General features: G+C 45.3%; 1 protein-coding gene across 1 annotated transcript in view; it reads right to left on the bottom strand.

The window, feature by feature from the left end:
- The window catches only part of EDAR (ectodysplasin A receptor), a 91,881-nt gene that overhangs the window by 5,607 nt on the left and 73,470 nt on the right, over nt 1–12,804 (bottom strand). The window contains exons 6-11 of the mRNA XM_081068825.1: nt 10,858–10,944; nt 9,798–9,926; nt 9,611–9,685; nt 9,246–9,318; nt 6,735–6,894; nt 5,499–5,559 (exon numbers count right to left, since the gene is read on the bottom strand). Of these exons, the coding sequence (XP_080924951.1) occupies nt 5,499–5,559; nt 6,735–6,894; nt 9,246–9,318; nt 9,611–9,685; nt 9,798–9,926; nt 10,858–10,944 (585 nt within the window). The remainder of the gene's footprint in view (nt 1–5,498; nt 5,560–6,734; nt 6,895–9,245; nt 9,319–9,610; nt 9,686–9,797; nt 9,927–10,857; nt 10,945–12,804) is intronic.

Below are 12,804 nucleotides of genomic sequence, written 5' to 3' on the forward strand. Positions count from 1 at the left end.
AGAACAAAAGAAATTACCAGAGACAGAGAGGGACATTATATAATGATAAAAGGGTCAATTCACTAAGAAGACATAGCAATCTTAAACGTGTATTCATCAAACAACAGAGCTCCAAAATATGTGAAATTAAAAACTTACAGAACTGAAAGGAGAAATAGACAAATCCACAATTATAGTTGGAGACTTCGACACCTCTCCCTCAGTAACGATAGAATAATTAGAAGGAAATCAGCAAGAATACAGAACTCTACAACACCATCAACCAACAGAATCCAATCAACATTTATAGAACACTGCACCCAACAATAACAGAATACAGAATCTTTTCAAGTGAATGCTTTATACCTCAACAAAAGGATTTAAAAGAATTGAAATTGCATACAGAGTGTATTCTCCTACCACAATGGAATTAAACTATAAATCAATAACAGAAAGACAACAGGAAAATCTTCACACACATGAAAACTAAACACACTTTTTTGGTAGGGAAGGGCAGGGATTGAATTTGGTTCATTACATTTATTTCCCCATGGAGTTAATGCATTTAAAGACATGGTTTATTTTTCAAATGGAGAAACATTGTTAGGTTCCTGCCAGCTTCCTTGACTTTCCTTTCTAGGAAAATTGGTTTGTATGTGGGGACAGAGGGAGGAAAGATGTGGGGGTCCTCCTCTTTCTGGGAAGTTCTGGAACCAAATGCTGTTGGTGTTTCCCAGGGAGGGAAAAGTCACTGGCAGTCACTTCCTGCTCTATTTCCTGCTTCCCTCTGTAAGGAGAGCCACTAGCACTGGGAATAACTCCACAGGGCTGATCTCCCGCTGCATTCTGGGAGCTCCGTTATTCAGCAGGCCTCTGTCTTGCATTTGATTTGCACTCAATTTGATTTGCAGTTGATGCATTTGATGTGGTATGAGGACTAAACAACACATTTATAAATAATCCATGGATGGGTTAAAGAAGAAATTTCAAAAGAAAGTTTTAAAATGAATCAAAATAAAAAATACAACATATCAAAATATGCAGGACACACCAAAAGCAATACTCAGAGGATATTTATATCACAAATACATATATTACAAAAGAGGAAAAGTCTCAAGTCAAGCATCTAAGCTCCCATCTCAAGCACCTAGAAAAAGATTAGCAAAATAAACCTAAAGTAAACAAGGAATGATATAATAAAGATAAGAGCACTAATCAATGAAATCGAAAAAAGGAAAACAATAGAGATAAACGTGAAAAGAGCCAGTTCTTTGAAAAAAACGAACAAAATGGAGACATCTCTAGTAAGATTGGTAAAAAATAAAAAATAAAGAAAGAAATAAGACACAAGTTACCAATATCAAGCAGTTAAGAAGGGGATATGATAACAGACTCCACAGACATCAGAAAGATAATAAGGGAATACTACAAGCAATTCTATAGACATAAATTTGAAAACTTAGATGAAACAGAAAAATTCCTCAAAAGCATAAACTCACCCAATATGAATGAAATAGATGATTTGAAAGCCTCATCACGATTAAAGTAAAGGAATTTGTAGTTTAAAAAAATCACCCCTCCCCACCTCCACACCCCCCAAGAAAAATCTACAGGCCCACAAAGTTCCACTGGAGGAATCTACCAAACATTCAAGAATTAGCACCAATTCTACATAAAATCTGGAAAGTAGAAAAGGAGGAAACACACTCCAGCTTATTCTGTGAAGCTAGTATTAGCTTGATACCAAAACCAGACAAAGAAAGTACAAAAAAACAACCCTGAAGACCAAAATCCTTCATGAATATAGATGCAAAATCCTTAACAAAATATTAGCCAATGGAATTCAACACTATAGTAAAAGAATTATATGCATGACAGGTGGGCTTTATTCCAGGGATGAAAAGCTGGTTCAATATTTAAAAATTAATGTTATCCACAAAATTAATGTAAATCACTTATGAAAAACCTACAGCTGTCATTACCCTTACTGGTGAAAAACTGAATGCTTTCCCTTCAAGATCGGGAACAAGACAAGAATTTCTGCTCTCATCACTCTTATTCAACATAGTGCTAAAGTTATAGGCAGTACAATGAGGCAAGGAAAGACATACATGTTGGGAAAAGAGAAATCAAACTGTCCCCATCTGCAGATGTGCTTATCTATGTGATTATCTCAAGGAATCTAACAGTAAACTCTCATACCTTATAAGTGACTTGTCACAGGATACAAGATAAGCATACAAAAAACAACTGTATTTCTATATACTAGCAATTAAAACATAGAGACTGAAATTAAAATAAAATGTTATTTACAATCATTCAAAAAATAAATAAAATACTTTGGTGTAAATCTAGCAAAATATATACAGTACTTCTATTCTTCAAACTACATAATGCTGGTGAAAGAAATAAAAGAAAATCTAAATAAACCAAGAGACATACCATTTTCATGGATTAGAAGATTCTACATAGTATAAATGTCAAATCTCTCAAACTTGGTATACAGGTTTGGTGAAATTCCCATCAAAATCCTAGCAAGATATTTTATAGATATAGGGACAATTATTCTAAAATTTATGTGGAAAGACAAAGGAACTAGAATAGCTGAAACAATTTTGAAAAAAAGAATAAAGTTGGAGCAATCGCTCTATCTAATTTCAAGATATTACATAGCTATGGGAATCAAGACTATGTGATTTTGGCAGAGGGATGGACATACAGATTAATGCAACAGAACAGAGATCCCAGAAAATTGACCCACACAAATATGTCCAAGTTAATTTTTGACAAAGTGCAAGAGCCATTCAATGGAGGAAAGATATCCTTTTCAACAAATGGTGCAGGAACAATTGGATATCTATAGGCAAGAAAATGAACCTCAAGTCTCTATATTATGTAAAAATTAACTCCAATTGATTATGGACTCAAGTGCAAAATATAAAATTAAAACTTTTAGAAAAAACCCATAGAAGAAAATAATTGGGATATAGGGCTAGGCAAAGAGATCTTAGTCTTGATACCAAAAACAATCTATAAAAGGAAAATAATAAATATAAGTCATCAAAATTTAAAACTTTGCTCTCTTTGAAAGACCCTGTTAAGAGAATGAAAGGACAAGCTACAAAGTGGAGAAAATATTTACAAACCACATATCCATCAAAGGTTTCACATCTCGAATGCATTAAAAAAATTCAACAGCAAAAAGATAAAAATAAAATAAAATCATAATCTAATTGGAAAATGGGCAGAAGACATAAAGAAGCATTTCCCTGAAGAGGACATACAGATGGCAAATAAGCTCATCAACAGACGTTCAAACATTACGGAAATGCAAATTAAAACCATAATGAGATATCAAACACACCATTCAGAATGACTGAAATGAAAAATAGTAACACCACCAAATGCTGGCAAGGATGTGGAGAAACTGGATCACTTGTTTATACATTGATGGTGAGAATATAAATGGTATAGCCATTTTGGAAAACAAATTGGCAGTTTTTTAAAAAAACATGCAACTACCATAGGACCTAAGAATTGCACCACTGGGCATTTATTCCAGAGAAATGATGACTTATGTTCATATAAAATCCTATACATGAATATTTACAGCGGCTTTGTTCATAATGGTCCAAAACTGGAAACAATCAAGATGTTCTTAAATAGATGAATGATTAAGCGAATTGTGGTACATCCTTAACATGAGCTACTACTTAGGAATAAAAAGAATCAAACTATTACGTGTAACAATCTTGATGAATCTCCAGTAACTTAGGCTGAATGGAAAAAGCCCTACAATAGTGCATGTTTCCACTTACATAACATTCTTGAAATGACAAAATACAGAAATGAAGAAGAGATTAGTAGTTGCCAGGGACCAAGGAAGGGGTGGAGTGGGTAGGAAGTGGATGTGGCTATACAAGGGCAACCAGAGGGGTCCTTCTGGTGATGGCATGGGCTCTGTCTTCACTGTATCCATGTTAATATCATGATGTGACTTTTAGGGATTGTCTGGCAAGACGTTACCATTGGGAGAAACTGGGTAAAGGGTATTGCAGGATCTCTCTGTATCATCTCTTATCACTGCATGTTAATCTGCAATAATCTCAAAATGAAGTTTAATTAAAAACACAATGAAGACGTTGATTCCTGGGACTCACCCCAGACTAATTACGTCAGGATTTTGGGGCAGGCGGGTGGGCAGAGGGAAATAGTGTAAGACTGACTCTCCAAGTAATTAATGTTCACCCAGGGCTGGGTGCTGCTGGTCTAAGGTTCTCAGCCTCAGCTGTGTGAGTGACATCTTGGGATTGTAAAGCACGTGAGAAGGTGACTGAGTGCAGGGGCTTCAAGCTCTTCACACTCCCCATATCACTGGAGAGCTTCCTCTTTCCTAAAATTAATTTGAAAAACCCCTGTCCTGGGACACGGGCTCTTAAAACCAAGACATCTTTTAGAGCAAAGAAGAGCTTACTAGGGTGCTAGAATGCATTCCCAGATCATCCTCCACTGGGCGGCTGAAGGCTCCCAGACATGCAGGCTTGAGCAGACAGGCCGACCCTGGGGCATGAGTATTTGTGGAGAAATGCCACATTTCGACAGGCAGCCGAGTAGAATTCTTGGCCCACTGAACTCACCCTCAGTAGTTGTTTCTGGCCAACAGAGCGCCCAACCAACCAGTCTGGCCCAGGCTCAGTGTGCGGGGTTCAGCCCAAGTAAAGAAATGAGAAGGCACCAGGCTGCATCCCTGCTGCCTGGGCCAGACGGGAAAGGTCATGGAGGGAGTCGGCAGGACAGAACCAAGTGGCCCGAAGAAGGCGGGGAAAATTTCCTAACCTCAGTGATGAGGGTTTCTATCTCCTGGGTGAATAAGAAGGTAATTTAGAGACTGGATTTGGAAGAAATTGGAAGTGTGGATTCTGGTTTCAGATAGAATACAGTCAGAATATAAACCCAGTCCTATTGCCTCTTCCCTGCCCATACCCCAACTGCAGAAGGGCGAGGCAGGCTGGCTCAGCTGGCTCAGGAGACATCTTTATGAGGGGAGATCGTCCACACAGCACGAACTGCTAGAAGGGACAGGGGAGGACAGCTCTTATTGGGTAAGTGACTGATTGCCAAAGATTTCGAAGACGAAAACACCAATGGAGAGAGAGCGTGTGGGGGGCATGGGAGCCAACATCCACCCCTGTGTTCTCAAGCACCCGGGTGTCCTGACACCACATGTCCCTAAAGCGAGGTCCTGCACTGGGGTGGATGTTGGCTCCTTGTCTGTGAGGGAAGGGCAATAGGACATGCTGGGGAAATGGGTTAACGTAGTCTGGAGCCAAATTCCTTGTCCCTCCACCTGGAGTCAGATCTGCTGGCCGTTCCCGTGAGGGACATGACAGGTGGGATGGGCAGCTTTCCTCAGTCCCTTCCCAGGAACATTGGGGCTCCTGTTAGAGCCTGTTGTCCCTGTCAACCGTCAGGGGCCAAACCTGCGGTAAGTGTCCCCGGAGGAGTTCTTGTATGCTCACCTTCAACGACTCCGCACACATTGGCATACACATCCAGTATCTTTTTCCTTCGACTTTGAATCTATCAAAAAAGTAAAGAGAATATAATTTTCAGAAAGGGGCAAAAATGGTAGTGAGCATAGAACCAAGTCCTCCAGCTCAGTGTTGGCAGATAACTGCTCTCCCCTGATTTCCAGTCAGAAATGTTGAATCAAGTCCTCATGTGAACATCTTATCCGTAATTCAGAGAAGTCTTTCTTTGGGTTCTCCAACGCCAGCACCTTTAATGCCAATGGTGGGCAGGGGGTGCTTCTTAGGCTCCACCGGACATTCAGACACAGAAGACAACTCGAGGCCACACCTGGCATCGGTCTATCTGGAAGGATGAATGTCGGGGACCCCAGCCTGCCAGTGGGCAGGCAGGAGATGGGTCCCATGATATACAGGTGCAGAAGCGGCCCTGGCTGAAAGGTCCCACGCCCCACTGGAGCCAGTATCTCTCGTAACAGCTCCACAGGCCTCCAGGCACCTGCAAGGGACAGACCCCACTGCTGAGGTCACTGACCCGGGCAGCCCAGGGGATGACATCCCTGTCAGGACCCAGGCCTGCTCCAGCCTCTCCATTCGGGACACTTTTACCATGAGCAGCACTGCCTAGCAAACCGAGCTGACGTGATGCTTGGGTCAGGCTGCCGTGGACCACATGCTAAATGGACTCTCAGGGAGCCAGGGGCAGGGCCACGTGCACCTTTGCCCACACGCCCTGCCATAGTGGGCTCCAGGGTGGCCTGCTTCAGGTGACAGACCATGTGGAGCATTTTTACATGAGACATATATACTATATCTATACATAGCTAAGTACTCTATAGCTATGTATAGATAACTATATGGTTATGTTTAAATATTAATGTAACTGTTGTATGTCTAGTTGGATATATGCCAGCATGTTTATGACCAGACATATCATAGTTAAATATTTCTGTCCTGTGGCATTCCAAGCAATTTTAACTTGTATGTCGTTGCTTATTATTTTTCATTTTCTTCTATAAAGCTATACAATAAGAGAAAGACGTTTTCCGTTTTAAAAATATCTTGCTTTAAACCTGCCATTCCATCTAGGTTTCCTGGCTTGGGCTGGTGGGAGTACTGGTGGGCCACACAGCAAAGCTTTTTCTACAGGGAGGTCGTGTCTTTTGGTGCATTTCCCCGCCGCACCAGTAAATCAGAAGGTGTGTGAAGGGGCTGCCAGAGCCTCACCCCAGCCGCCTTGGTGGTGGTGGCCGGCTTCTCCCTGGCCAGGTGGACCAGCGACAGCAAGCACAGCTCCGGAGAGCCCTGCTTGTCGGTGGCAGGCTCCTCGTCACTGTCCATGCTCCGACTCAGCAGCTGCTCGTTCTCAGACGAGGCGTCGTTCTCACTGTGGAAACAAGAACGGGGTTCGTTAATGGCGCCTGGGAAGGTGCAGTGAGGACGTGGCCCCCAGTGGTGGGGACAGTTGGGTTGTGGTCACTGTTCCTCAAGCTTCTACTAAGCAGCTCGTGGGCATAAGGCTCAGGACGTGAGATGAGAAAGACACAACCTGCCTGCTCTCCGCTCCTTTCCAGGGAAGGAAGTTGGATGTAGGGTGGCCCACAGGTGCTGTGTGAGCAGAGAGGTCCTGGGCATGCCTCAGGGCTGTGGGGATGGCGGCTGCTCATCCCTCCACCCCACCCAGTTCAGGAAAGGGTTCTTGACTGTGTTACAGCTTCCTATTATTTCATCCAGAGAAGCACTAAGTTCAACCTTGTATGTTCATGTAGCAAACAAGTGGATATGCCGGTACGGAATCTGTGTCAGCTCCCTGGAGTAACAAAAACACAGCTGAACATACCAGAGCAGGGGGATCCCCTCTCGACTAGAGGGTGAGCTAGCTGAGATGTGTGTGCCATGGGGGGGGGGGGCGGTGCACAGCAAGCCCAGTGAAGGGCTTCGGGAAATCGCACAGGAAGGCAATGGTCTCACGTCACACCACTGCTCACTGCCCAGGCCCACAGCCCTGAGCACGTGTGGGTTGAAGCTCAAACTCTCAAAATCATTCCAAACATATGAAAAACATTCTTTTTTGTCAGCATCCTGCTTGTTTCCTGTGTTTTGGCTGAAGACTTATAAGGAATTATATTTGCTAGTAACTGGGTTATAGTAATGAAGCCCACACTCAAACATAACCCTAGAGACAGGATGGTACAAAGAAAACAAAAATGGTGGGTAAAACCCATGAGGTTTCAGGCGTCATGGCAGTTGGCTGGCCTGCCGCTGTCCTTGAGAGTAGGCAAGGTAGAAAAGCACTGCTGTCCCAGACTACCGAGTCGCCCCAGGTCCTTTCCCTAAGACCCGAGAGCAGGCGGAGGGAGTGAATGCTCAGTGCCTTGTCTTCTAAAACACAATTTTCGAGTGCTAATTTCTACTTAACACTTGTATATAAATAAGCTATAGTTTTCCAAGTAGGTTCCCCAAATATCTCCTCAGTCTTTGGAGGTAACTTAAGCCATAGGATGTGTGTCTGTCCTTTTAAGTGCTCTTTTTTTATCCCCTTCCTCTTGGGAATGACAAAAGGCTGGAAGGGCAGACCACAAATTCCTTGGGTTTTGAAAAAGGAATCATTGGAATCAGAGGCACTTATCAAAAACCATTCTCTGAGGGCCTGCCTAGTTGAGCACACAAAATCTGCTTTTCTTTCCCAGTATGTGAAGATTTCATGCTTTAAGTTTGCTTCCTATCCTTGTGTCAGGAATGTTGAGTTTTCCAAATGAGATAGTAAGTTTGGTAGTGCTTTATAAACACCAAAACTCTTCACAGACATCTGGATTCATGATCATTCCTAAAATGCAAGGCTTTGCAAGAACCCTGGAAAGGTCAAAGGCTGGGGGTTGGGAGAGGAGGGATTTAACCTTTGCTCTTCCTGTAACCAGTTTGGTGACCTCTCATGTCACCAATAAAAAGTTTACTTTTATCCACCTTAGATGTTACAGCCAGGGCTGATTCCGTATCCCAGTGTGTGTGTGGTAAATACAGCAAAGATTACACGTTTCAAACCTCTTCCTTGAGAAGCCTTATTTCACTAAGTGTTAGTGGTTGGTCCAAAGCCTGTGGAACATAGACTGGAGCCAGATGGCCTGGAATCTGCCCCCAGCCCTGCCACTCACGGAGTGTGTGACCATAGGCACGTGATAGCTTCCAAACCTCGGCTTCCTACAAATGTGGATAATGTTAGCACCTTGTTCATAGGGCTTATGGCGGTGACACATTCACTCCTGGTGGGTAATAAACACTATTTGTAGTCATCATCACCTCCACGGTTACAGTATTGTGGACATCCACCTCCAGTGTTAGTGCTGTTCTGTCGGTATTTGTATTGGGGGTAGCAGCACTAATAGTAACCAGGCTCCTGGAGAGGTGGGGGCATTCGGAAGCTTTGGGGTCTGCATGAGGAAGGTAGAGTTGAAGAGGAAGGCCTGGGGCATCTGGCCCTGGAGGAAGGGAGGAGGGAGACCCAGAGCAGCAGGCAGGCGTGAACTGCCTGCCCTATCACTGGCTGGCTCCTGCTGCAGGGGAGCAGTGAGGCTGAAGCCCGTGCTGACTGGGGCTGCCTCGCTGGTCCCTGGAGCCCTGGAGCCCAGCCTCTAGACAGCGTGTATCTCCCCTGGCATGGCCAGCTCCCCTTCCTACTCAGGACCCCCAAGGACCCCCTGACTTCAGACTATAACTGGGGGCTGCCTCAGCTTCACTTACCTCTTGGCAGTCTTTGCTGGAGCTGCCGTCAGCTTCTCAAATTCGTCCTTCTCAGAGAAAATCACCACACTGTCTATAGGTAAATGGGAAGATTGGGGGAAGGAGGAGTTACAGTCGGCTCCAGCTCTGAGCTTGTCCTTCCCCTGCTCACTGCCTCTTCAGCAGACCTGCCTGGTGACTCAGCCACACTGCCCGAAGGATTAAGCACAATGTGGGTTCACCGACACCTCTTCCTGCGACTCCCTTCTAAGTGGCCTGAGGACATAGCCAGTTAGGAGGTCAGGGCGTGGGTGTAGCGGCAAGAGGGGCAGAACATCTAGACCCTGGAGACAGACACCACGCTCATGGGGACTCTGTTTGCAGACCTTGGGCCTCTTTCTTCTCCTCTTCCTTGCTCACTTGGGCCTCCACGCTCTTCACTGAGTGGCTGGTGCAGCAGGCTGGTTGGAGAAAGAAGGGTGTGAGCAGCCAGGCTCACTGCCTGGGTACGTTGACAGAGCGGTCCCCGGGGGGGTGGGGTGGGGGGTGGGGCAGGTAATGGGGAGCTGTCACCTGGGGCCGAAGGCTTTGTCTTCATGATGTAGAACATGATGATGAGGACAATGGCGATGGCCATGATGAAGATGGTGGACATGGCAATGATCAAGGCCGTGGCCAGGTGTCCTTGGCCTGACAGCTCTGCTGAAGTCGGGGAGAGAAGGCAGGGACTTAGGACTCAAGCATCCCTGCAGGAACCCATCCATCAGGCATGGCCCTTTCTCCTCCAAGACCGGGGCCCCTGTAAACAATGGCTCTGCCACTGGGACGCTTCCAGGGAACCCTCAGAATCCAAAATGCTCGCTTAGTCTGAAAACCCAGCCCTATACATTTGCTTTGTCTATCTCATCAGGACTGCCCAGGAGCTCCCCATGAGGGTCTCCACGGAGGCAAATGCAGACTTCTCCAGAACGCCATGGTTTGGGTTTGCTCAGTTGTTCCTGGGGTGCTTGCCCTTGGTTCTACTGCTCGGGAGACCTGGTGTGTGTGCTGAGTGCACCATGAGATTCTGAAGCACCCTAAGCCTCACTGAGAACCCGAGCCTTAAATATGCTAAACAACAGAAGCAATGAGACGGTGCTAGGTCTTGTCCGGAGAGAAACTGTGGAGCTTGGGGGCCCTCTTCCATCCTTCCATCCTGAAGGGACTTGGGGGTAAAATGTACTTATTGGAAATGGACATTAAAGTGCTGTGATCCCCAGGTTTATATGAAAGCCAGCAACACAATTGCGTTGACATGAGGCCCAGCCAAAGTCTAGGGGTGGTGCGCCTCCTGCCCTCACCGCTGGCACCCTGAGCACCACCCCTGCCGACCTTAGAATGTGCCTTCCCTACCAACATGTTCTAATGGGCCCAGGGCACCCAGGGAGCCATCAGTTCCACTCCTTGCAGAGATAATTACTGCCAGCAACTTGGGGGAGTCAAGTGTGATTGACTCACATTAGGGAGGTGATTTAAATTGGGGAAGAGCTCCGCAGTCATTTCTGATAATTATTTCCTCTCCACTCTCACCCAAGCCCCCTCTTATGTCTAGGTGGTTACCTCCAGAAGATCGATACCTGAGCACCCTCCCTACCTTTATGGGCGTGCTGGAAAGGAGAGAGGGTGCTGCTGCCAGAGGTGCTGGGGAAGTTGGCAGAAACCCCCGCAGTGGCGCCTGCACCTGCAAGGAGAACAGTCACTGTGCATTCCTCAGATGAGCTGCAGAAGCCACACCTTCCACACTGAAACGCAAGATGCGGCAACAGAGCTAGCAGATCGAAAGTTCTAGATTATGAGTGGGCTAGAGTGGGGCGAGCTAGGAGAGGGAAACAGCCTCCTTTCCTAGAGTGCTTATAATCCCCCAAATGCATTCTGACCTCTCAGGGGTTATAGTTCTTGAAGTAAGACACACTGAAAGATAACTCTGCTCAAAGTAAGCAGCAGGGTCTGGGGGCTTTGCAAGCCTCTCCAACTCATTTTTCCTATGAATGGAGATAAAGTCTATAAAAATGAGAACCGTATATGTACATACGAGTATTATAGGGGGAAATAATAAGTAATTCAATTACATAAAACAGGAGTGTATTTTTAATACTTTCCCTAAAAGTAAAATAATTTGGTACACAAATTACAAAAATAACATATGCTCATTATAAAAAAACCTAGAAAAAATCAGAACACAAGAAAGAAGTAAAAGAAATCACCCAGAGCCTCACTGTCTAAAGTTGACATTTTGGCGTATTTTCCTTAGGATTTTTCCTATACATTTTAAAAACAGTTACGACCAAACTTTAAGAGCAAGCATGAGGTTAGTCTTCCCTTAAAACTGTGATTCATAAAACTTCCCTTCTGTGTGAAAAGAGTTACTTAGCAGGGATGAAATGGAAGCTAATTTTGTGATTAGTCAAATTACTAAATTGTTCAGTTAAAACAGACACAAATATTCTGCCACAGAAAAGATGATGGCCGACCTTCCTTTAGGCCGGACTTGGTTTTGCAGTTAAGAAAAATGATCATGTTTCAAGTAAGTTTCCTCCTGCCTTGCTTTTGTCTCTACCAGTTCTGCAGGAATTGAGGAAGTGGGTGTGCCCTGAATAAGGACAAGTAAGTAGCATCCCTGAAATCAACACGTCTGTCCTCCCAGCAGCCCAGCCAGGAAGACTGGCTCCAATGCGTGGACCCTGGTCAGCAAGGCTTCCGTGAGAAACAGGGATGTGTTCTTTAAAAGGAAGTGCTCAGGAGAAACTCAGCCACCTACTCAAGTGTGGTATTTCTAAATCCACCTGCACAGAACTTGGGGCAACCCAGGAGACAGTGGTCAAGCCAACTGGGCAAAGAAAGTCCTACTGAATTATCCACACATCTGTGTCTAGTACATAGAGAAGGTCACAGGAGAGCAGGGCCAGAAACTTCTGATCCTCACACCTTTGAAAACAAATAGAGAACTCTACAAATAAAACAGAGTGGTGGTTTGGGAGGGAAGAGCGACAGGCTGAGGATTGGCTCCTGGTGTAATTACGCATTTCTATTAGGTGCCACGTTTCAGAGTCGGCCCGTTGCTCAGGTTGGCAGGAAATTAAACTGTCGGGTGCATAAGAAATATGATCCTAGGCTGAGGGGTAAACATGCAGGCCCTCCTTTGAGGGCAAACGTGACTGTCAGGAATGCCCTCCTCAGTACCCTGGACAGGGCTGGCTCTGGTGAGCCCAAGGATGCCTGTTGGCAAGGTGAGGGCATGTGTTACTGGCGCCATCCTGCTGTCCTTCCAGCCCGTACGGAGACCAATTTCCCATGTCATTTAAAACACCCGACTGAGTCAGAGCTGTGATTTGATTCAGAAGATGGGCATCTCTCCCCTGGGGATTTGCCACTTTTGGAGACCAGGGATTTCACTTACAGTGGCCTCTGCCCCCTTGCCTGGTTGCTGTCCCTGGCGGCGTTGCCTCAGACATGGGTGTGGGTGCCACCCACATGATGGATGGGGCAGTCCTTTCCTTCTGCAGGGCATGATAAGCTCCGTGGTTCCCACTTCTTTTCTTTT

The sequence above is a fragment of the Rhinolophus hipposideros genome, assembly GCF_964194185.1.
Source record: "Rhinolophus hipposideros genome assembly, chromosome: 12".
NCBI classification, from domain to species: Eukaryota; Metazoa; Chordata; class Mammalia; order Chiroptera; family Rhinolophidae; genus Rhinolophus; species Rhinolophus hipposideros.